Source organism: Alosa pseudoharengus, unplaced genomic scaffold (assembly GCF_046254945.1).
Source record: "Alosa pseudoharengus isolate Yale_2024_CS ecotype anadromous, Long Island Sound unplaced genomic scaffold, YU_APseudo_1.1 YU_APseudo_1.1_scf_7, whole genome shotgun sequence".
Taxonomy (NCBI): domain Eukaryota; kingdom Metazoa; phylum Chordata; class Actinopteri; order Clupeiformes; family Clupeidae; genus Alosa; species Alosa pseudoharengus.
The window spans coordinates 22,358,022-22,380,846 of record NW_027468859.1 but is presented as its reverse complement, the minus strand read 5'-3'; the positions used below and the strand labels follow the sequence as shown (position 1 = coordinate 22,380,846).

The window sequence follows — 22,825 nt, the reverse complement described above, 5'->3', positions numbered from 1 at the left end:
GTGCATGCAATGAATTTATTCACAATTTAACCAGTCCGCTACAACCTTGATATTATTTGTGGCCTCAAATGATTGTCCTCTGATACCCCCCTCCCCCACACACACACACACCTGTGGCTCTCTCTAAGATGGCACAATGCCAACTCTCCACCGATACCATCCTCACTGGTGCCAACAAACCCCTTTTTTTACCTTCTGGCGCTTGTAAACGCTTTGCAGCGGCGCCACCTCACAGTCCTTGTGTTCGCCAAACACCTTGCACATGGAGCAGGTGGGAGTCTCACAGCTCAGGCAGTAGATGTTGATCCGCTCCTCCTTGTGCTCCTCACACATCAGCTGCTGCTGCTGCTGCTGCTCTGGCAGAGGGTGCAAGGGCCTGGGGGGAGGTCAGAGGTCAGTCAGAGGTCAGTGTGGGGGGGGGGGGGGGTCAAGGTCAGTCTGAGGCCATATGGGTGTAGCTAAAAAGGGAAAGAGACTCAAGGTGCACAGTGCTTGACAGGAGGCCCTGTTATGACAGACAATGTCCAGGGGTCAGAATGCAGAGGTTGAGGTTTTATCAGGAGGAGTCGACTACACTTCTTAGCTTTGCCCAGCAATGGAAGATGAATAGACATCACAGTATACACTTGAGTGACTACACACTCATTCACTATACATATTCATCACAACAAACCTGAGAGGCAGGAATAGTGGTCAACGCCAGTTTCATGTCATCTTTATGCATGTGACATGAGGTGATTAATGCTGACAGAGAGCTCTAAAGATCCTCTCCAACCTGTTACCTCTCTCAGCAGCCTGAGCGCGTTCATTGGCAGTAAGGAAACAGAGCTCATTATGGCTGTACTTCGCTCACATTGAAATTCCACTCATCTAGAGGATTTGTATGAGTGAAATCCGTCACTCAAGGAGATAAGGATAAGAAACGAGTGCCAGGATTGTGATAATGAGCTTGTTGGAAAAGTTTGTTGTGCTGGTTCATGGAGCTGTTGTAAATATTTAAAGAGGTGGGGGTTTTTTTGTCTGGCTTTTAATGATCAACTTGGCCTTTCTCCAGCCAGGAGAATTAAGATACGACTCGGCCTACTTCCCGATGCCGTCTATATAAAGCACCAACATCTCACATCTGCGAGCACCTTTTTCCGGATAGACGCAGTGAGTGATGTGATCGCGATCTGTCGGCGAACAGGGGCGGACCGACTGTCAACTCCCTCCTCATGCATGAAAGAGGACCTGCTCAAAACGGAGCACCTTTTCAATTTATCACCAGGCTTTTTAATCTTTGGCCCTGTCAAGCGATCGGCGCTGAAATGTGAGGTCCGTGTCAGCATGATGTGTGCACTATGTCAGGAGGAGTACCCTTAGGTGACTGGGCCACGGCTTAGGAAAGAGCGCCATCTGGTGGATTGCAGGAGTGCTGACAAAGCCTTCACTACTCGGCATCATCATACTTGCTAGTTGTTGTTCGCGCTCCATGTATAACTGAACGAATGCACAGGTATAATGTCAATGACGGTAGATTGACACAAGGACTATCCAGTGTCCTGTGTTTGTAAATGTAAACTGACTATTTGGTATCACAACCTTACTCCCTTTTTAGATTATGTGATCAACTACCTTTATTTGGTATGTAGCCTATACTAATAGCCAAAGGCCTTATGTCATTTCATGCACTTAAATCTCACTTCATCCTGAAGTACCCGCATTTGTTCTAGTGCACCACAGAGGTAGGAGGTAAGGCTCAGAGGGTTAAGGGTGTAATTGAGTGGCTCATTGAGCATCAGTACCGCTGTGGAATCAAGCCAATAGTCAGCACTGTTTCCATGCTGTCTGACTCCTCCAGCACCTATACAAATGACACCCATCCCCTCACTACCCCCCCCCACCCACCCCCGTCAAAAGCATCTCAATAGATGAAAGCATGAATAATGAGACACGTCCATGCTGTGAAAATTAAGTTGTTTTGTAAAGCAGCACAGTAATAATAAATGAATAACACTTCAGCCTTCAAACTGTGTGAACTGCACCTGCTGATGTCTTGTCTGATCTCAATACCCTGCGTCACACATCTCCACTGTCATCTCTCTCTCTCTTTCTCTCTGTCTCTCTCTGTCGCTCTCTGTCTGTCTCTCTCTCTCTCTCTCTCTCTGGGTCCTCCAAAGTCAGGGCACACGCTCCACATTCTGATGACTCATGCTCCAGAGACAAAAGTGGAAGCAGATTGTAAAATAAAACACCTTGAGTACACCAGTCCCTCAAAGAGGCAGTCACTGGAGAACCTGACACAACAGCTTTGTTTAACTACCACCAGGACGAAGTGCTCTGGTTATATTTAGTGTGTTGGCATGGGTTGTACCAGGGGATGCAAAGTTTCATTACATGTGTTTACAAAATACTGTTGTCCTAAACCTTTGGTGTGCATGTCCATGCATCATGACACCAGTGGCTTCATCTGTGCCCCTACTGCTCTTTAAGAAGACTATTCTGGAAATTACTTGTTAGTTGCCTACAGTATAATACTGTAGTAAACTGAGCCTGGTTATGAATGTGAGCTCCCATGGTGCTGTGCAGTAGCCTGACGAGCCAGACCCACATTAAAATGTAGGGTCTGGGCACTCACCGTTCGCAGTGCTCAGTCCGAGGGGCGGGATAATAGGTTTTCTTTTAAATTCCCTCTGCAGTCCCATGCGTTTCCCACCAGCGGAGCTAGTTGGCTAGTTCAACTTTTGCCAACTTAATGAAAGCTTAACTCGTGTCACACTGTTCGCCAACAGCAACATTATCTTATTTGTTTTCAAGTAGCAGGGAATTCAAGCCTAACCGTTGCAACTCTACCATCAATCATTATGTTAAGCCCGCCTAACGACTCTATACACTATTTGATTGGCCTGATAGAAGTTTAATTTTTTGATCTCACAAGCCAACGGAGAGTTGCTAGACTAGCTCTGGCAGCAAATGTAATTTGCGTCTAGATTTCTAGGCTATTCTCGGCCTGGACGTGCTAGAGAAAGGGGGGGCTGTGGTGGACATTTCCCGGTTCATACTACACTTGGGGACGAGCAGCGTAGTGTTGCACACGGCGGGGAAAACAGAGCATCAAGTGCGGAGAGCTGCAACTCGCTCCACACAAGCCCACAGGAAGCGAACTCGCAAAGAGTGCTCGTCTTCCAAGACCGCCCCTCCCCACACAAACACGCGAAACTCAAGCCCGCGAAAACAACAGGTCTCATCCAGGTCCGCTTGCTGAGTCCGCCACTGCTCAGCTCGCGCCCACCAGGGAGGAGCCAAGAGAGCGGGTTGAGCAAACACCACTCTCCACTCTCCAACATGATATCGACACCGGAAATGCCCGGCCCATCCGACTTCAGCCTCATCGCTTACCGTTCGCCAAACGACAAGCAGCTGAAGAAAAGGTCAAGGAAATGGCCGCGGCAGGAGTGATAGAGCCAAGCAGTAGTCCATGGGCTGTGCCGGCTGTACTCGTCCGGAAGAAGGGCGGCTCATGGCAGTTCTGTGTTGACTACAGGCGCCTCAACCAGGTGACCCGGAAAGACTCCTACCCTCTCCCCCGCATTGACGATGCGCTGGACAGCATTGCCGGCTCCTGCTGGTTTAGCTCATTGGACTTGCGCATGTCCTAGTGGGCATTCCACGAACATGCTGCGTGGTTTACCTGGACGACATCCTGAGTCATGCAACAGACTTCACCGGTGCCATAGGAAATCTGGAGAAGGTGTTCGACGCCATACGGGGTGCTGGGCTCAAACTGCACCCGAAAAAGTGCCACCTGTTCCGGAGGCAAACCGGGTTCCTGGGCCATGGGGCCGCCAGAGTGGCCACCGACCCAGCTAAGGTAGAGACGGTGAGACGATGGCCGGTTCCGCGCGATGGTGCTGAGCTGCGGAGCTTCCTGGGCCTGGCGTCATATTACCGGCGTTTCATCTGGGACTTTGCTACAGGTGCCAGCCCGCTGCATCGATTGACACACAAAGGCCAGCTCTTCGAGTGGACACGAGGGGCGTCGGCGCCGTCCTCTCTCAAGCAGGCGAGCAGGGCGAGCAGGTGATCGCATACTTCAGCCGCTCACTGGACCGAGTGGAGAAGAATTACTGCATGACCCGCAGAGAACTGTTGGCTGTGGTGGTGGCAGTGCGCCATTTCCTAACCTACCTCTACGGCAAACGGTTCCTGCTGAGAACAGACCATGCATCGCTCAACTGGCTGCTGAACTTCAAAGAACCAGAGGGCCAGCTGGCTCGCTGGCTGGAGGCACTCCAGGACTACGACATGGAGATTCGACACCGGGCTGGTCGCCTTCACCGCAACGCGGACGCCCCGTCCAGGCGTCCGTGTGCAGCAGACCAGTGCCAGCACCGCCACCGGAGGGAGGAGAGGAGCCTGGCCGCGGCTCTGACATTTTCCAGTTGCTGGTTCCTGCTGGATTACGAGCCTGTGTACTGGAACAGGTACATGGGGCAGTGGGGGCGGCATTGCAAAGACTCTTCGTCGGCTAAGAAGCCACTTCTATTGGCCGGGATGCAGGCTGGACGTTGAACTGCATGTTTACTGCTGTGACGCCTGCACAGCAAAGAAGGGCCCCACGCGACGCTCGCACGCTCCGCTGCAGCAATACGCGGTCGGGGCTCCCATGTAGCGGGTAGCCGTCAATGTCATGGGCCCACTGCCAGTCACAGAGCGGGGAAATCGCTATGTGCTTGTAGCCATGGACTATTTCACTAAGTGGCCGGAGGTGTATGCAGTGCCAGATCAGAGCGCCCAGAAGACAGCGGACAGACTGGTCACTGAGATGTTCTGACGGTTCGGGGCACCGGAAGAGCTCCACAGCAACCAAGGGCGGAATTTCGAGGCGGAGGTGTTTGCTGAGGTTTGCCAGCGCATGGGCATCCGGAAAATGAGAACGACACCTCTGCATCCACAAAGCGACGGGCTAGTGGAACGGTTTAATCGGATGCTGGCAGTACAGCTGGCCATATTGGCCGACCGCCGACAGAAGGACTGGGACTTACACTTGCCCCTGGTGCTCTGGGTATATCGCACAGCGGTGCAAGAGTCAACGAAGTGCACACCGGAAGCTCTGATGTTCGGGCAAGAGCTACGCACGCCGGTGGACTTGGTGTTCGGTTCGCCTCCGGAAGCGGAGATTGGAGGTAAGCCAGGGATGGAATACTACAAGCAGTAATGCAAGAGACTGAAAGGAGTACACGAGTTGGCCCAGTAGGCTATGAGTGAAGCTGGAATACGTCAAAAGCGAGCGTACGATACGCGCTGTCGTGGCCAGGAGTTCCAGAGCCATTTCCCCCGAAACTCACTAGCCAGTGGGTTGGGCCGTGCGATGTCTTAGAGAAGCTGTCTGACGTGGTCTATCGTGTGAGACTGATTAAGCGTCGGAGAGTTTTGGCTCTCCACCGTGATCGACTAGCCCCGTACCAACTCCCCTGGCCTCAGCTGAGGGTCGTGGGGACTCGGACACTGACTCTGTGGAACTTGGTGACAATGGAGCTGTGGCTCTAACCAGTGTTGGTCAAGTTACTTGGAAAAAGTAATTAGTTACTGAGAGTCCACACTCCAAGAAAGTAATCCAGTTACTTTACTGATTACTTATTTTCAAAAGTAATTAGTTACTTTACTACTTACTTTACTTACTGGGGGGGCAGAAAGGCTAGGCAATCAAGGACATGGGTAGATAGATGGAGGAGAAATCAAAAATAATAAATAAAAAGTTCTATGGAGATGTGCAAAAGTTGGAGAAAGTCAGATATGTGTGTGTGTGTGTGTGTGTGTGTGTGTGTGTTTTGACGTGTGATGAAATAAGAAAATAAATAAAAGGTCTGTAGCATAAGGAGAGGGATGTAAAAGTGCTAAAAGTCATGTAGGTGTGTGTGTGTGTGTGTGTGTGGGGGGGGGGGTCATAAGTGCTGAGGAGTGAATGAGTGCAAAGTCAGTCTAGTGTGAGTTCAGATTTGGGAAATGTTTGAGAGTGCTGAGGAGTGAATGTGTGCAAAGTCAGTATAGTGTGAGTTCAGAGTTCGGATGGCCTGGGGATAAAAACTTTTCCTGAGTCTCTCAGTTCTGGCTTTGTGACTACATAGGCGTCTTCTTGATTTCAGCGGTAGGAATAATCCATTGTTAGAATGAGAAGGGGGCCTTTTCGAGCCCCACCTGTCCCTCATCGCTCTAAGAAAGTGGTAGGTCAAGCTTAAAATTGTCAAATTTATTGAATCACACATATTGATGTTTTCCAGCAACATATTAGGAAGCATAGGCCAATATTTTACAGCATTGTACAATATATTCAATGAAACACCAACATGCTGCATTAAATGGATTCATAATCCAGTCATACTGAGCACTGCTGGTTGGGAAATATTTTTGAAATAAACTTTGCAGGGATGTGATGTAGGCCTACTGTTTAATACATGGGATCACAAGAGTGGCTCCCGAAGCAGACGTTTCAGCGATTTCACTCAGATTCTCAAAGGCATAATACTGTTGCGATCGAGGCGCCTGTCCCATACCTCAAGTTTTTTGGTGAATGCAGTAATCTTATCTGCTAGGTGACCTCATTTACTAGTAGGCTAGTAGGTTATTACCAAGTTCACTGGGAAGTGTCAACTAGTGGTGCAAGCATGTTGGTGTCAGGTTATCATGCAAGCAGTTTAATTTAGTAGTGGTTGGAGATCCACGTGGAGTTTATTTACTTTTATTTATTTGGTAGCATATTCATGGTCCAGCGCATGTAGCCTACTACAGACAACCTGACACTTCAAACGCCGACACATGGTGTTGTAAAGCTTTATTAAACAACAAAGTGGAGCATCACGCGCATTTTTATTTTAACTTGAGAACAGACTATTTGAACAGACGAATCTGCGGCCAGGTACCGGAGGCTAAATCATCAGCTGAACACATCTGCAAAAGAAGGGGGCGGTTACGTTAACTCCAGAGGCAAAGTAAACAGTCCAGCCAGTTAACATGAAAGCCAGTTACCGTATAACACCGGCTTGCTAGGTGCTTGCTAAGATTTGAGGTGGAATTTTTTGCTGTAGACAAAATTTTTCTTCCCAGGCAGAGTGTACAGCGTTAATGTTTTTTTCGTAATGTCTGAACTGCAATGAATTAAATGCTCCATGTTCGCGCTCTCTCCCTCACTCCATGTCTTGCACACGTGTGTCTGTTGTTTACATCTATGTCGCACAGCTATACATCATTGTCATGAGTTAGTCTCACAAAGCAAAATCCATACTGCAAAATCCCAAATTCTTTTAGTGTCTATGGCAAAATCATGGTTTAGTAACGCAGTAACACTAGCCTAGAAATCTAGACGCGCCCCAGCGGCAGCAGGCTAGTCTAGCAACTCTCTATTGGCTTGTGAGCTCCAGAAATCGAAACTCAATCAGGCCAATGAAATCGTGTATAGAGTCGTTAGGTGGGCTTAACATAATGATTGATGGCAGATATGCAACGGTTTGGCTTGAATTCCCTGCTACTTGAAAACAAATAAGATGGATGTTGCTGTTGGCGAACAGTGTTGAAGAAATACACTCCTCGATGTCAAATTACTTGTTTAATGACAAAGATGAAGAAGCCCTGCAGCAATACACAAAATAGCAACATAAGCTACAATCAGTAATTCCTACATGCACATGTCTAACATAAATATCAGTAGGAACTTAACCAACCTTGACAGCAACAAAACAGTAATAAAGAATGACAGTGGACTTACATGAATTATGTTCACAGCTTAATATTCAACCTCTGTAACAGGAACGTCTGTAATGCTGGCAACAACAATATGGCCGACTCTTAACTGAGCTGGTAAGGTAAGCTGTCTTAATGAGATACTACCCCCTAGTGGCCAGTGGTAAACTCTGCATCCCCCCCAGTCCGGAAAGCTATGAATGGGTATAGGTTAACGGACTCAGTCCTGTATCCAATGGCCCGACTCGGGTTCGTAGCGTTTGGGCAGCTTCCTTGTGCTCGGCTGTGCAAGTCGGGGCAGCGATGGCAACGATGCATCCGGGGTGACGCCTGTCGGAACAGGGTGAGCTTGGTCCCTGAGATCAGTGGTTGACCCATCAGATGGCGCCGGCGGGGAGGCGTTCAAAGCCGTGTCATGGGGCCCATCTGCTGCTCGTGGGATGATTCCCTGGGGCATCACTGGCTCCAGGTGGACAGGCGGGGGCTGGTGTGCCAAGGTCGTGGGAGGTGGCAACAGCACAGCCGGCCGCTGCTGGTCGTATGGGGTAGCCGGCGTGTAGCCGCGAAGGAATCGTCGGTTACGCAAAGTCAAGCGTCCCGACCCGTCAACCTTAATCCGATACTGATCATGACCTAGCGACTCCACTACCACCCCGGACCTGTCCCACTTGTGTGGACTTGGGCCCTGCTGATTCTGGAGGAATACCTTCTCACCAAGTGCCAATGGGCGGAGTGGTCTTGAGTGAGTCCTCAAAGACTCAGTGGTGCGGGATATCCGGGTCCAAAGGGCATCCTCCTTCGCCGCACATGCTTGGCGCCAGAGCGGCCGGATGTGAGGGTTTGAGAATTTTTCTAGTCTGTTGACGAACAGAAACGAATCTCGAAGGGGACGGCCGAATATAATCTGTGCCGGTGAGAGGTTGCAGTCGGAGTCAGGTGTGTTGCGCAACTGTAACATGGCACGCAAAAAGCGGTCATGATCAAGACTGCCAGTTGGGCCAGTGTTGGACATCAGAAGGCGCTTAGCAGTCTTCACTGCAACTTCCGCTCTCCCATTCGATTGTGGGAAACCGACAGAGGACACGCGATGACTGACGTGCCATAGGCGGAGGAAGTCCTCATTATGGCTAGCTTTGAACTCTGGACCACCGTCGCTTGAAAGCTCCTCTGGCACGCCAAAGGTGGCGAAGAACGTGCGGAGGTGGCGAACCAAGCCAGCTGAGCCCCCTAGATCGGAGCCTGCTGTGGAGCTTAGGACCTCCACCCAGCCCGAGAGTCGATCCCCGATAACTAGGTAGTGGCGGCCTCCGTCATCAAAGAAGTCAGCAAACACCGCCTCGAATGGGGTGGACGGTGGTGAGGATGGTAGGGGGGGTGTGGCTGCCTGTGATGGAGCATTGCGGTTACATTCTGAACATCCGTACCTGGTGGCTCGGATGTCCTTCGACATTCCTGGCCAGTACACTATGGCACGGGCCCGCTGCTCCATCGCAGAGGTTCCTTGGTGGGCGGCATGGAGGTGCCGAAGGATTCTGTCACGAAGGGACGGCGGAACTACGACACGATCACGATACAGGAGCACGCCATCTAGTGCATAGATGGACTCACAGACTGGAGACAGACTCGCCAGGACAGGGTCATTGACGTCCACCCTACCCTCGTGCTCGATCAGGTACAGAAGGTGGCCAAGGCATGTGTCAGCTGCCGTCTCTCGTGCGAGAAGGGACCATGATATGGCTCCAAGTTCTTGTGCATTGTCACGGATGGACGCCATAAGTGCTGATTCTACAGCGTCAGGTATGCTTGGCGATCCCAGTGAGAGGCCGTTTGCAGAGCCCGAGATGAAGGGGTGTCTCGAAGTAGCATCAGCGGCATGGTTGCTAACGGCAGGCAGGTACACAATGTCAAAGCGCCAGGGGAGGGTACGCTGCTTGAGTCTGAACAGGCGTGAGTTTGTAATCTCATCTAGCGTCCGGTCACCAAAGATCTTGACAAGGGGTTTATGGTCAGTGACCACGACGAGGTTGTCACATCCTTGTGTGAAATAGCGCGTTTGCTCCAGGCCCCAGGCCACTGCCAGGGCCTCTCCTTCGACGGCCGCGTAGCGTTGCTCCGCCGAGGATAGGAACCGTGAACCGGCGAGGGTGATCCTCCATCCTCCAGAGCAGCAGTCCGGTATGCCTGAAGTGCAGCTACAATGTTGCTGGAGCAGGAAGTAGCCAATACCACGCCTGGACCAGTCAGGGCGGAGGCAGGTGCGCTTCCGCATATCGTAGATCTCCATGCCCTCACGGATGGCTCTGATTATGGCTCGCTTGGACGTTTGGAAGGCTTCCTCCAGTTCAGAGGACCATGAACATTTGCAGCGTGGGCTGAGGAATGGCTTGAATGGCGCCATAGTGTCACGCAACTGGGCATAGTTCGCCACCTGGTTGACCAGGCCGAACCAGCTTCTGATATCTGTCGTGGAGTCTGGGGTGGGGAAGTCTCGGATGGCGTCCAAGTACTTCGGGAGAGGTTCTATGGTAATGTCCGACACCCTGAACCCAGCAAAATCTACGCTCCTTTCCGCAAATTGAAACTTATCTGGGTTTAACACAATGCCTGACCGGCCGACATGTGTCAGGAAGTCGATGGTCCTCCACCAGTGTTGTACCAGGTCGGTGTCATAGTGGATAGTGTCATCTACACAACGTTCTTTGTGCTCGAAGTCTGAGAGGACAGCGTCGAAACGGCGGTTCTAGCCGTCCCCGCATGATAGGAAGCCCTGTGGCGCCCTGGTGTAGCGCCAGCGGCCAAAGGGCGTGATAAAGGTGGTAAGATGACGATCCGAATCACGCAGGGGCACACTATGGTAGCCGTTCCAGGCGTCTGTGACGGTTTTCTAGGTGTCCTTCGGGATGCGACGTGCGAGGTGGAATGGGGACTCAGTGGCGAAGGTTTCACGTTGGCAGAACTTGTTGAGAGGAGAGAGGTCAACGGTCCTGCGGGGGGAGCCGTCGTGCTTCCGAGTGACCACCATGCGATGGCACCATGTCACTGGTTCACCGTATGGCACACGTTCAATGACTCCAAGGGCCTCGTCCCGAAGGAGGTCATCGTGGACCCTTTGCTGCCAATGCAGAGGCACAACGGCCGCAGTGTGGCATGCTCTTGGCGTGGCAGCTGGGTCCACGTGCATTTCAATGGGTGGCCCCTCCGTGCAAGGCAAAGCTCGATGAGGGCAAGTGTTGAATGTAGATGAGGCATATCTCTCGAGCAGCCAATCTTTCATCCGACCGTTGTTCTCCGGTGTGCAGGGGAACGGTAATGCCTGAGGCCGTGGTGGAGGGACTGTACGCTGGGGGCATGAGCACTGAGTGTCATGGGGATTAGTTTGGTCTTTGCAGCCACCATTGGTGGACCTCATTGAATTCACAGACAAAGGCTTGTCCGGTGTGTCTCGGGTGCCAGGGCCATGCCCACTGGGCCCTCCTCCACTGTTACTTGATGGGAAGTCCTTAGGTAGGAGGCCGAGGTCAAGCAATGACTCATAGGAGAGGTACATCGCCCGAACTGAGCTGCTCACGTACACCATTGAGCGGCAGGACGCCACACCTATGTCGCTGGGTGCTGTCGAGAGCTTAGCGAAGAAAGCTCCCTCAATGGCTATGGGGGAACGATTGGCGGCCGACAGGCTGAGATTGACGGGACGCAGGTCGGCACGTGAGAATCCGCAGGCGAGGAACTCCTCCAGAGACCACAGATCAGATTGTGCGCCAGTGTCTGCAACAGCGGATATGGTCACCTCATTGTCCGAGCCTTGGTTGCTGATGCTGTCCCTAGGCCCGACTGACCTGTCAACCGAGATGGTGATTAAGACTCGGGGGTGGTCTTTTAGCTTGGCCCGCCTCCATTCACCCCTGGAGAAAATGTGGTGCTCAAGCCTGATGGGTGTGGTATTATTGACAGTGCTGTGTGTAACCTGAGCGTGGCGACGGCCCCCGCAGCGTCGGCCAAGGCGTGCTCTGAATTGAACCACTGAAATCTGGGAGATCGGCTCTGACTCCAGGGCAGCCTGCTGACTGTTGATTAATGGCTGTCGCCGCCGCTTCTGTCGACGGGCCCTGTAGCAATCGATGCAAATCTGGTGAGGCTTGGTATTCCATCCGCGAGAACCCTCTGTGAAGACCTTAAAGGTGCTTTTACAGTCCGGGCATGAGGCTTGTTTAGCCCTGTCCGCTGGGGCAGGGGCTGGGGTCGGGGCGGGGCTCGTCTGCAGGTTTTTCTTTAGGCGCTGGAATGATGACATAGCTGACAGAGTGGATGAAGGAAAAGCATTGCGGGCCATTTCCTTGTTTTCAACGACTGCAATTACATCGTTTATTGCTTTTGTCAGAATGTCAGGTATCCCCAGTGTTTCACGCCATATGTCTGAATCATAAATACCGTTGAGTAGAACATCACGGATAATGTGGTCGGTATAGTCCACATCCTTGCCACACTCGCATACTGCGCTGTAGGCGCATGTCTCCGCTTTTCCTCGCACTCTAGCAGTGAAGGCACGGAATGCTTCATCACGTTCCTGGTGTAACTGAAGCAGCTCGGTGCGCAGGACACATGTGGCAACTGGGATGACAGCTAGTGAACGCATGGCAGTGGTCAGATCCACTAGGGGTCCGGACGCAATTTTGGGATTGGCTTTCAACAGGCTGTCTCCAAGTTCAGGTCCAGCGCACTGAAATAACTGGAAAGGGGCCTGGGCCGCTCCTATGCCTGAGCCGGTGCGAAAGACATCCCAGCGGCGGATGAACACATTCCATTCCTCTACCGTTACACCAACGTCGACTTTAGGCCGATCAAGTTTTGGGCCCTGTGGGGTTGGGGCTTGGGACGGCGGGTTCTGATGGACAAGTCCGTGATTTGTCAACAGAGCAATGGCGAGTGCTTCAGACACATCTCGGGTTTTGAAAGCGCAGCCAGGAACAGAACATTCAACGACAACCATGGCTTCTTCATGAAGAAATACACTCCTCGATGTCAAATTACTTGTTTAATGACAAAGATGAAGAAGCCCTGCAGCAATACACAAAATAGCAACATAAGCTACAATCAGTAATTCCTACATGCACATGTCTAACATAAATATCAGTAGGAACTTAACCAACCTTGACAGCAACAAAACAGTAATAAAGAATGACAGTGGACTTACATGAATTATGTTCACAGCTTAATATTCAACCTCTGTAACAGGAACGTCTGTAATGCTGGCAACAACAATATGGCCGACTCTTAACTGAGCTGGTAAGGTAAGCTGTCTTAATGAGATACTACCCCCTAGTGGCCAGTGGTAAACTCTGCAAGTGTGACACGAGTTAAGCTTTTATTAAGTTGGCAAACGTTTGAACTAGCCAACTAGCTCCGCTGGTTGGAAACGCTGCCGCTGTCCTATTGCGTGCAGAGGGAATTTGAAAGAAAACTGATTATCCCGCCCCTCCGACTGAGCACTACTTACGGTGAGTGCCCAGACCCTACATTTTAATGTGGGTCTGGCTCGTCAGGCTACAGTAACGCAGGCTGCTTGCAGGAAAGTAAAAGTAATTGAATTACTGTTTTTGCAATTGTAATCCCTTACTTTACTCGTTACTTGAAAAAAGTAATTGGATTACAGTAACGCGTTACTGCCCATCACTGGCTCTAACACCGGTCACCATGCAGCCTTCACCGAAAGTCACCGCCGCAACAGCGGGGCGCCCCCAACGCCAGCGTCTCGTCTCAGCCAGGCTCAAGGACTGCGTAGGGTAAGACTTGAGTCAAGGGGACATGGACTAAGTCTCGGGGGGGCTGTGTAGTGAACTGAGCCTAGCTGGTTATGTCTTTCTTTATGTTCCTCATTTATGTACCTCATGTGTTTACCCTCTGTATTGTATGTGACTACCCTGTTTGTGTATCGTGCTTGTTTGATTGACCTCCCTTATTTTACCTGTGTAATGGTGTTCGTGTGTTTTGGTGTGCAACCAATAAAAAACATTCTGAGACAACTTTGCAGTTTGTTACAATACCTTACTCAGAACACAGTCTGAATCGCCATTGCATATCTGAGATAGAACTTCAGGATCTAACAATTATATCACCATAAAACTAATACAGCCTCATAAATGACAGGCTGTCTGAATAAATGCACAGGTATAATATCATTGACAGTAGATTGATACAAGGACTATCCAGTGTCCTGTTCACATGTAGTGTTTGCCAAGTGTTGTAAAGTTGATAGCTGTGGTTTTTAACTAATTTCGACTCCACTCCACAGTCTGTTGGTCCTAAGAGAATGTCATCTTAAAGCATTGCCATAACTGATGGCAGATGATAGGCCTATCATACTGTAATGCAGTGAACAGGATTGCATCTACAACCCCAAATCAGAAAAAATAAATGCAAATAAAAACAAAATGTAATAATCTGCAAATCTCGTAAACTCTAAAATATCTAAAACTCTAAAAAAAATATTTAGCTGCAAAAAGGACAGAGACAACATTATCAAATGTTGAAAATGACAAATTTGACTATTTCATGGAAAATATGTTCATTTTGAATTTGATACTAACAAAACTTTTCAAAAGTGGGGGCAACAAAATGCTAAAAAAGTTGTGTAATGATAAAGAAAACAAAAGGAGGAATGTTTCACAACCAATTAGGGAAACTGGGAACATGATTGGGTGAAAAAGAGCATCCCAGAGAGGCAGAGTCTCTTAGAAGTAAAGATCTAGGGGTATTCATCACTCTACCCTCTACTCTACTCTACACTTGTGTAGATAAATGATGAAACAATGTAATTTTAATACTTCTTAACATCAAATTATGAAGTATTTGGGGATTTCATCATCTACAGTATCATTAAAATATTCAGAGAATCCAGAGAAATATTTGCAAAGATGGGATAGAGCTGAAAAACAATATTTGATGGCCGTGGTCTTTTGGACCTCAGATGGCACTACATTATGACCAGACATGTTTCTGTAAAGAAAATCATTGTATGGGCTCAGGAAAACCTCTGCTAACCATTGTCTATGAGCACAGTTTGGTACTGAATTTAGAAATGCTAGTATGAACTTTAATATGCATCAGCCAAAATTGTATTTAGACATGATACAGAAATACCACTGTCTTATCTGGGCTTGAGCTTGTTTAAAATGAACTGAGGTAAAGTGGAAAAAGGTCCTGTGGTTAGACCAATCAAAATTTGCATTTATTTTTGGAAATCACAGACTCATCTGGGTTGAAGAGGAGAGGGCCTATCCAAGTATCCAACCTATCCAACTTGTTTTAGTGCTCAGTTTGAAACTCAACATCTATGACAGTGTGGAGGTGCATTAGTGCCTATGGGCTTCTTGCACATCTGGCAATGCACAATCAATTCTGAATGATGTATGTTTTGAGCAACATATACTGCTATCCAGGCAATGTTTTTTCTAAGGAAGGCCTTGAATATGCCAAAATGAATTCTGCACATATTTAAACAGTGTTTCTCCATAGAGGAAGAGTCCAGGTGCTAAAATGGCCTGTCTGCAGTCCAAACCTGTCAAATTAGGTGCATCATGGAATGAAAAACATGATTAAGAATACCCATACTGTTGAGTAACTGAAATACTATATCGGGCAGGAGAACATTTCATTCTCAAAACTCTAGCAACTGGTCTCGTCAGTTCCTAAATATGTATAGAATTTTGTTAAATGAAGAGGTGAAGCAGCACATTGGTAAACATTCCCTGTCCCAACTTTTGTTGCTGGCATCAAATTCATCAAATTCATCAAATTCATATATATATTTGTTACGACCCTCTCTGTCTCTGGCTGTCTGTGCTACCGCGGAGCCTTGGCTGGCTGGAGACGGCAGAGTGCTTGATTGCCAATTAAGACACACCTGTGCGCAAATGGGCTTTAAAAGCCAGACCAACTTGCTCTCTCTCTCTCTCCCGAACCACACACACACATAGACTCAGGCTCATGACATACATACATTCATGCACGCACTCACTCACTCACACATACATTTCCCTTGGACTATACAACAAACATTCACCACACTCACTCTGATTTTTCCTGCCGGCGTTCCAACTACTACACTCTCAACCAGATGATCCCACATCCCCTAGACATACTTTTGTGATACCAATAAAAATTTGTGATAATTTCATTCAGTGTTCGTCTCCCTTTCATGTTTTCGGTCCATACGAGCCTGGGCCGTAACAATATTCCATGGAATAGTAAAAATTTTCATTTTCAACATTTGATATGTTGTCTATGTCCTTTTTGCTGCTAAATATAGGTTTACGAGACTTGTAATATCCCATTCTGTTTTATTTGCATTTTACACAACATCCCAACTTGTTATGATTTGGGGTTGTATGTTATGACTGCAATGAGCTTGGAGCTATGAGTACAACTGAAACTTGTGTCTTAAACAGCCCTTTTAACTAATTTGCATGAGCTTAGTGTATACTGTCTGCTCATGGGGATGTTTTGGAGGCTGGAGTCTGGTGATATTAGGAAATGACCACAAGCTGGCAACTTCTCTTGAGTAAGGACAATAAAAATGGACAGGAGAGCCATCCAGCCAGCATGTTTTAGGGCAGTGTGGGTTCCCATTTCTTGACAGGGTGTTCTGCAAAGGCATGTAACTCCCAATGTGCTGTTGAAATTCATTAAAAGGAATCTGTGTATGTACTTTGTTTGGGATTTGGTAGCCTTTTAGCCTATACAGACAACACATCTCTGTTCTGTCTTCTTTAATACAATGACATTAAGTGTTTAGGTTTATCAACCAATCCTCACTGTAAATTAGGTTTTAGGTTGCTGTTGACACAATGGATCTTACAAGTTAACATAACATCACATAAATGTTTCATCCACTGCTTATGAAATATAATGCAATGCTGATGTAATCCAAAGTATTCAAAATATGTTACTCACTAATCTATCGGAATACGTTACAAAATACATTTTGTAATCATGTAGTTGAATTGCATATATTTTGTAATCTGTACACTCTTAAAACAAATGTGTTTTCCCTATCTGGACACGGAGATGTGTTAAAAACAACGCAAGTTGTGTTGTTTTCAACACATTTGTTTCAAGAGTGTAGTGGAATACACCTTCCCAACACTGGAGCAGAAGAGAGCGATGGGAGTGAGATTAGGAAATGACTAGAGTTTAGAACCGAACCCAAGTCTCTAGCCAAGGCATGTGTGCTGCTCTGACCTGCTGGACTCCTGCTTGTAAATGTCAATGATGTTCTCCACCAGCAAGTTTCGCTGCAGGCCGTAGACGCCATGGCGGTCCAGGATCACCTCGTGTCGGCAGGATGGGCAGCGGAAGCGCCCCCCGGTGGTCATGGCTGTGGAGCCGCGGCTCTGCCACAGCGGGCTGGACGCCTGGGGGACACAGAGGTTCAGAGTGTGGGTGACCGAGACAGAGGTGAGCGTGGTGGTAACTGTCCTTCACTCACCTAATAGACTTTACTTCCAATATGTGCGAAAACAACAGAAAGTATTCGCTTCAAACAATGGAGTAGATAAGTCATTGGAGGCCTGGAGGCTGAGGCTCAGAAGGTGAATATGTGACTGAGACAGAGTGAGATGATGGAAACTGTCCCTCACTCATTTGATAGACTCAAGTTCAATATGTGCAAAAGCAACATAAATAGTTCACGTTTCAAATAGTGAAGATGTGATTGGGATGATTCCCATAGACTGACAGACGCTGTGAATCTACCGTTTTCATCTGAATTAGTTCTATATAGACTACCTCAATAGCCATGTATTTTGGTGTCATTGTGCTTATTTGTATTGCAACTGCCCTGAGCAACAGTGCCTTGTTTGCACATCCTTATCACTCCTCCTCACCCCTCTTTTCATTTAAACCTAAATTAAAATGAGACTTATGAGAAATATTCAGTCCCCTCCAGAACTATTGGCACCATTAAGGGGGAACGGCACGGCAGAAGATGGCACCCCTTTTTTCTAGAAAACCGTAAACAAATTTTATGTGACAGCATTTTAAGGAAGAGGGAACCGTTCTTTACAACATGTGGAAAGGTACAGCACATGGCAAATGTGGTAAAAAAATACATGTGTAAAAATATGATGATTTGCTCTCCAAGTGGATTTCATTCATGTCCAGAGTTAGGATGATTTAAAGAAAATGTGAGTATAACATTCGAATGCATTACACCTCAATTGGTGCCCTTTTAAGCTATGATGTGAGGGTTAAACAAAATCATGAATGTTACCTTAGCTTGCTGTGAAAGGCATTTTCTTTCATAATGGTGATTGTGGGGTAAGATGAGCCAGCTAACTATTACTTGTATTGCATCTGTAAGATTTTTAAGTTTGCCTTTATTTTGTGACCTTGTTCTTATGGTTCCTCAGTGTTACTAAGAGCTAAAGAGAGCAAATTAATCAGACTTATTTAAGTGAATTAAATAGGCGAATTCAAGGTAAACAGGGAAACAGGCGACACAAAATGTTATAGGCCTAAACATGTCTTGGCAAATTTTCAGTTGAATCTATTTGGCAAACGCACAGTTAAATGTGGGTGTTTGTTACTGTTTGTAGAAATTAAATTATTGTTTGGAGAAAATAAAAATGTTTTACATGAAATCTTTGTGTTGGCCACAAGACCAACTTTTTTGTAGAGAGCATATCTCTTTACCCATATAAGATATCTAAGATTTGTAGATTACAGAAGTAATAGAACACTTTAAAATTGTGTTTGGTGTGAAGATTAAAAGTCAGAATGATGATGAATGCAAAAAATGGCTCGTCTTACCCCGCTCTCCCCTACTTAATATGAGTGAAAAAAGGCTGATAAAAATGCATTACCACAAGAAAAAAAAGTCACAGGTGATGACAAAATAAATGTTATTCCAAAAAACATGTATCACAATTGTTGTCACCCCCCTCATGTAGTACTTTGTGCAGCCCCCAGAACAGCACTGAGTCTTCTCTTGTAATGTCTTATAAGACTTGAGAGCACAGAGGGACATTTCCAACCACTCCTCAATGCAGAATCTCTTCAGATCTGGCAGAATCCTGGTATTCTCTTGTGTTCATTGAGTTGAGTTCATTCCACAGGTTCTCAGTTGGATTTAGGTCAGGGGACTTAGATGGCTATGGTAACTAACTATGTATTCATTGAACCATGATTGAGTGAATTCTGATGTGTGCTTTGGATCGTTGTCCTGCTGGAAAAGCACAACCAGCTTCTTGGCAGAGGCAGCCGAATTTGATTGAAAATCTTGTGGTACTTACTGGAATCCATAACACCATGTATATGAACATACTGGCAGGGTCTTTGAAGGAGAAACAGTCCCACAGCATCACAGATCCTCCACCATATTTAACACTTGGTATTAAGTGCTTTTCTCTGTAGCCATCTTTATTTCTACGCCAAACCCTTGAGCATTTAGAGTCAGAGCTAAATGTTGTTTTGTATGACCACAGCACCCTGTCCCAGTTAAAGTTCTGTCTGTTCCGTGGTGTCTGGCAAACTCTAAACACTTTTGCTTGTGATGAAAAGTTAGGGCAGGCTTCTTTCTGGCATACCTTCCAAACAATTAGGTGACATCCTATGGTGGACTTGGAGACATGGTGACACAAGACGCTCCCAAACTGTAATTATGAAAGTGCTGTCTTTAGATTTTTATTTTACTTTTCTGACCATCCTCCTCATAGTGGCTGCTGACAAAATAGCCTTGCGTCCTCTTCCAGGCTGGTTCACGATAGTTTCTAATTTCTTAAAATTCTTATTGCCCTAACTGTTGATGTGCACATTTTAAGTCGAGCAGCTATTTTCTTGTATCCATTCCATAATTTTTATATCCCAGTGAAACAGGAAATCATTGATAACTGCTTAAAAGTTCCTAAAAACTTAGGCTGAATTAAAATAAGTTAAATATGCCTGGGATCATACTTCATTTACAAATGTTTTGGGGTGCCAATAATTGTGACGTGTGATTTTGTTTTAAAAAGTGATTTTTCACTGATGGTGGCTTTATTCTCAGACTAAACTTACCTCAAGTAAAGGTATGATTGTTTTTCAATATAATATCAAGATTAATAACTGATAAAGTGAAAATGTTATAAGCCTTTTCAGTCACCTTTAGCAAAGGTGCCAATAATTCTTGAGGGCACTGTATTGGGGCCAACGTGACTTCCTAAAAACTATTTAAGACAGTATGGCAGATGCAGATGAAAGGCTGCAACCCAACAACAGCTAACTTTACTTGAGAGCAGAGCAGATTTGACCTGGTGGCCTCACTGGCTTAGTCTGCTGCTATGCGCGATGCCCTGAGTGTTTCCTCAGCAGTGCCGAATGGCAGCTGTAACTCATAGAGCTAACAGGGTGATTTGTGGGCCGCCGTAGCCTACTAGTTAGCGCTTCGGACTTGTAACCGAAGGGTTGCCGGTTCGAACCCCGACCAGTAGGCATGGCTGAAGTGCCCTTGAGCAAGGCACCTAACCCCTCACTGCTCCCTGCGCGCCGCTCTTGTAGCAGGCAGCTCACTGCACCGGGATTAGTGTGTGCTTCACCTCACTGTGTGTACACTGTGTGCAGTGTGTTTCACTAATTCACAGATTGGGATAAATGCAGAGACCAAATTTCCCTCACGGGATCAAAAGAGAATATATACTTATATACTTATTTGTCTTGGTTCTGACGGCCCTCTGAGGCCCGGCTTACTCCCTAAGCAGCAGGTGCTGGGCAGGGCTGACCCTCTTTCCATAGCCCCTCTGCCTGCTTACTTTGCTTTCAACCAATGAGGTTCCACTTAACCATTTGTTAACATCATCAGGCGATAGATACTAGCTCTCTAGATACTTCTTGACAAGCCTCCATGGAGCCAGTCAATTGCATATGGTAAAAGGCCTTTGGAGGAGCATGAGTTACATTTAGAATGATCATGTCTTAGGTTAGAGCACATATGGAACATTCTACTTTTTATTCCACTAACACCAAAACACATTCTGAAGAACACTTGTCTTATCCTTGACCTTACAGGCTTCCATGCTCCTCCATCTAGCATCACTCTTAAGGTGAGGAGGTCACCAAAACCATCACTTCTCTGACTCCACCCTGACCTGTGTTCCCTTTCCACAAATCACTCACATTTGTTCCTTGAGCCAACACCAAAAACACATACACATCTGATGTGTAAAGGTGTGTGTGCCACACGATGGGCATCTCACCCCCACGAGGAGCTGCCGCTGCACCTTCCCACCTACTGTACCTGGAAGACGTCGCTGGCACACTTCCTGCACAGGTTGTGCTGACAGGGCAGGATGACCACAGGTTTGGTAAACATCTCCAGACAGATGGGGCAAATGAGCTGCTTCTCCAGGTTGTCCATGGTGCTCATCGACTCCCCCACGGGCGGCTTGAATCCCAGGCCAAAATTCATTGCCCCCTGAGTGACCTCTTAAACAATAACAAGAGAAAACAACGGCAACGACAGAGAGGACTCCTCAGTGTCTGTGCCTGTCTCTGTATCGCAGTACTGCTCGGATTCTGGTGCTCGCTGATAAACCAGACCCTTCCCTGTTGGGATAATTTTAGTTTACTGTTTGCTCTAGGTTAAATTACTGTCAAAACTGCGACCCCTCCCCTCCCCTCCCTTTACCAAACACACACACACACAAATGGGATTCCACAGTTCAGCCTCTCACTGGGTTGTGAGGGGCATGGATGGAGGGGTGGTCTGGGCAATTTTTATCTCCTGTAACCTGATAGGTGGAGAGAGAGAGAGAGAGAGAGAGAGAGAGAGAGAGAGAGAGAGAGAGAGAGAGAGAAGCCACTTCTTGGCTGGCTGGCAGGAACAGGAGGGGAACATTTGGTCCGCTTGGATCTGAAGGCTCTGAGGCATCGGGGTGCCACGAGGGAGTGCTGGCGCCGGTGACAAGAGCCTCTAAAAACACATTCATAACAAGTCAGGCCACGCCACGCATTACGTGGATGGACACCAGCTCTTCTGTCAGTTCTCAACACACAGGCAGGAGGCAGACCTCCATATTTCAGCTTTTTACATCATTTTGAATTTATAGCTTAAAAATGTGTACAAATATTACTTTCACTTCTACAAATTAAAATGTAAAATAGATACTAAACCATATATATGAATTTAAAGATGCATTTTGTTGGCCAAAACAAAGCACTAATGAAATCCAGAGTGAACAGTGTCTCCCCACCCAGATGGCTTCCCTATGTTTACATGGTTCAGGGAGAAAATATGTAAACAAATGAACTTCCAAAAGCTTGATACAGAGGGGAGGCTTAGAATGCATCAGAACAGTGGGAAACACAAATCACCTGAAATACTAAATTGGTCTATGCATGTTTGATCAAATAACCCTGTGAGGGTGAACTGAATCCAAGAAGTAAAATCATTAGCAGACAAGTAGCAGCTGTAATCCGAGTCTGACCCTCACCCGTCAGGGGAACCGCTCACTGTCTCTCCTCCATCGGTTTCTCGGAGGCGCTTCATGACGAGGTGGCTATAATGAATATCTAGAGGGAGTTGAGCCTAAGAACTTAATGAGCTTAGCAGTGCTAAGTATAGCGCACAGTGCAAGTAGTGTAGACCAATACAGACCGTTTCTGAGAAAACATCCATTCATGCTTCACCAGTCCTGGTTATCTCTCGCTAGGACCTGTTGGCCTGTCTGAGTCTGAATTACATTTACAATATTAATTTAATGTCTATCCATTAAATGAAATAATATACTAAATATCACTATTCTTGTTTACAATACCTTTTTATTTTCTGCAAACACTGATTAAAATGAAAATGAATGCATGTGCAAAAAAAGGAACCGATAATGTCGTGCCGCAGGCAAAGCCAAGAACAACCAGTCCTCCACCACTGTCCCCTCCTTTCACTTCTGTCCTTTGTCCACGAGGAGCTAATGAGGGTATTTCTCTGGTAGATTCACAGGACTTCTCAGAGATCCACTTCACACGGTAGTGACAAGCAATAACAGGCTCTGGCCCACAGGGGCCTGCTCATAAAGGCCCATTCTTCACTCTCCACTCTGAAGCTCCAAGTAGAGATGGCCAAACACCCTGAAGCCCCCTT

At 47.2% G+C, this 22,825-nt stretch overlaps 1 protein-coding gene across 1 annotated transcript in view; it reads right to left on the bottom strand.

Moving 5' to 3' along the window:
• The window catches only part of trim54 (tripartite motif containing 54), a 33,598-nt gene extending 12,259 nt beyond the window's left edge, over positions 1–21,339 (bottom strand). Inside the window, exons 1-3 of the mRNA XM_076271988.1 lie at positions 20,984–21,339; positions 16,954–17,126; positions 193–376 (exon numbers count right to left, since the gene is read on the bottom strand). Coding sequence (XP_076128103.1) covers positions 193–376; positions 16,954–17,126; positions 20,984–21,154 — 528 coding nt within the window. The 5' untranslated portion in view covers positions 21,155–21,339. The remainder of the gene's footprint in view (positions 1–192; positions 377–16,953; positions 17,127–20,983) is intronic.
• Positions 21,340–22,825: the final 1,486 nt, after the last annotated feature.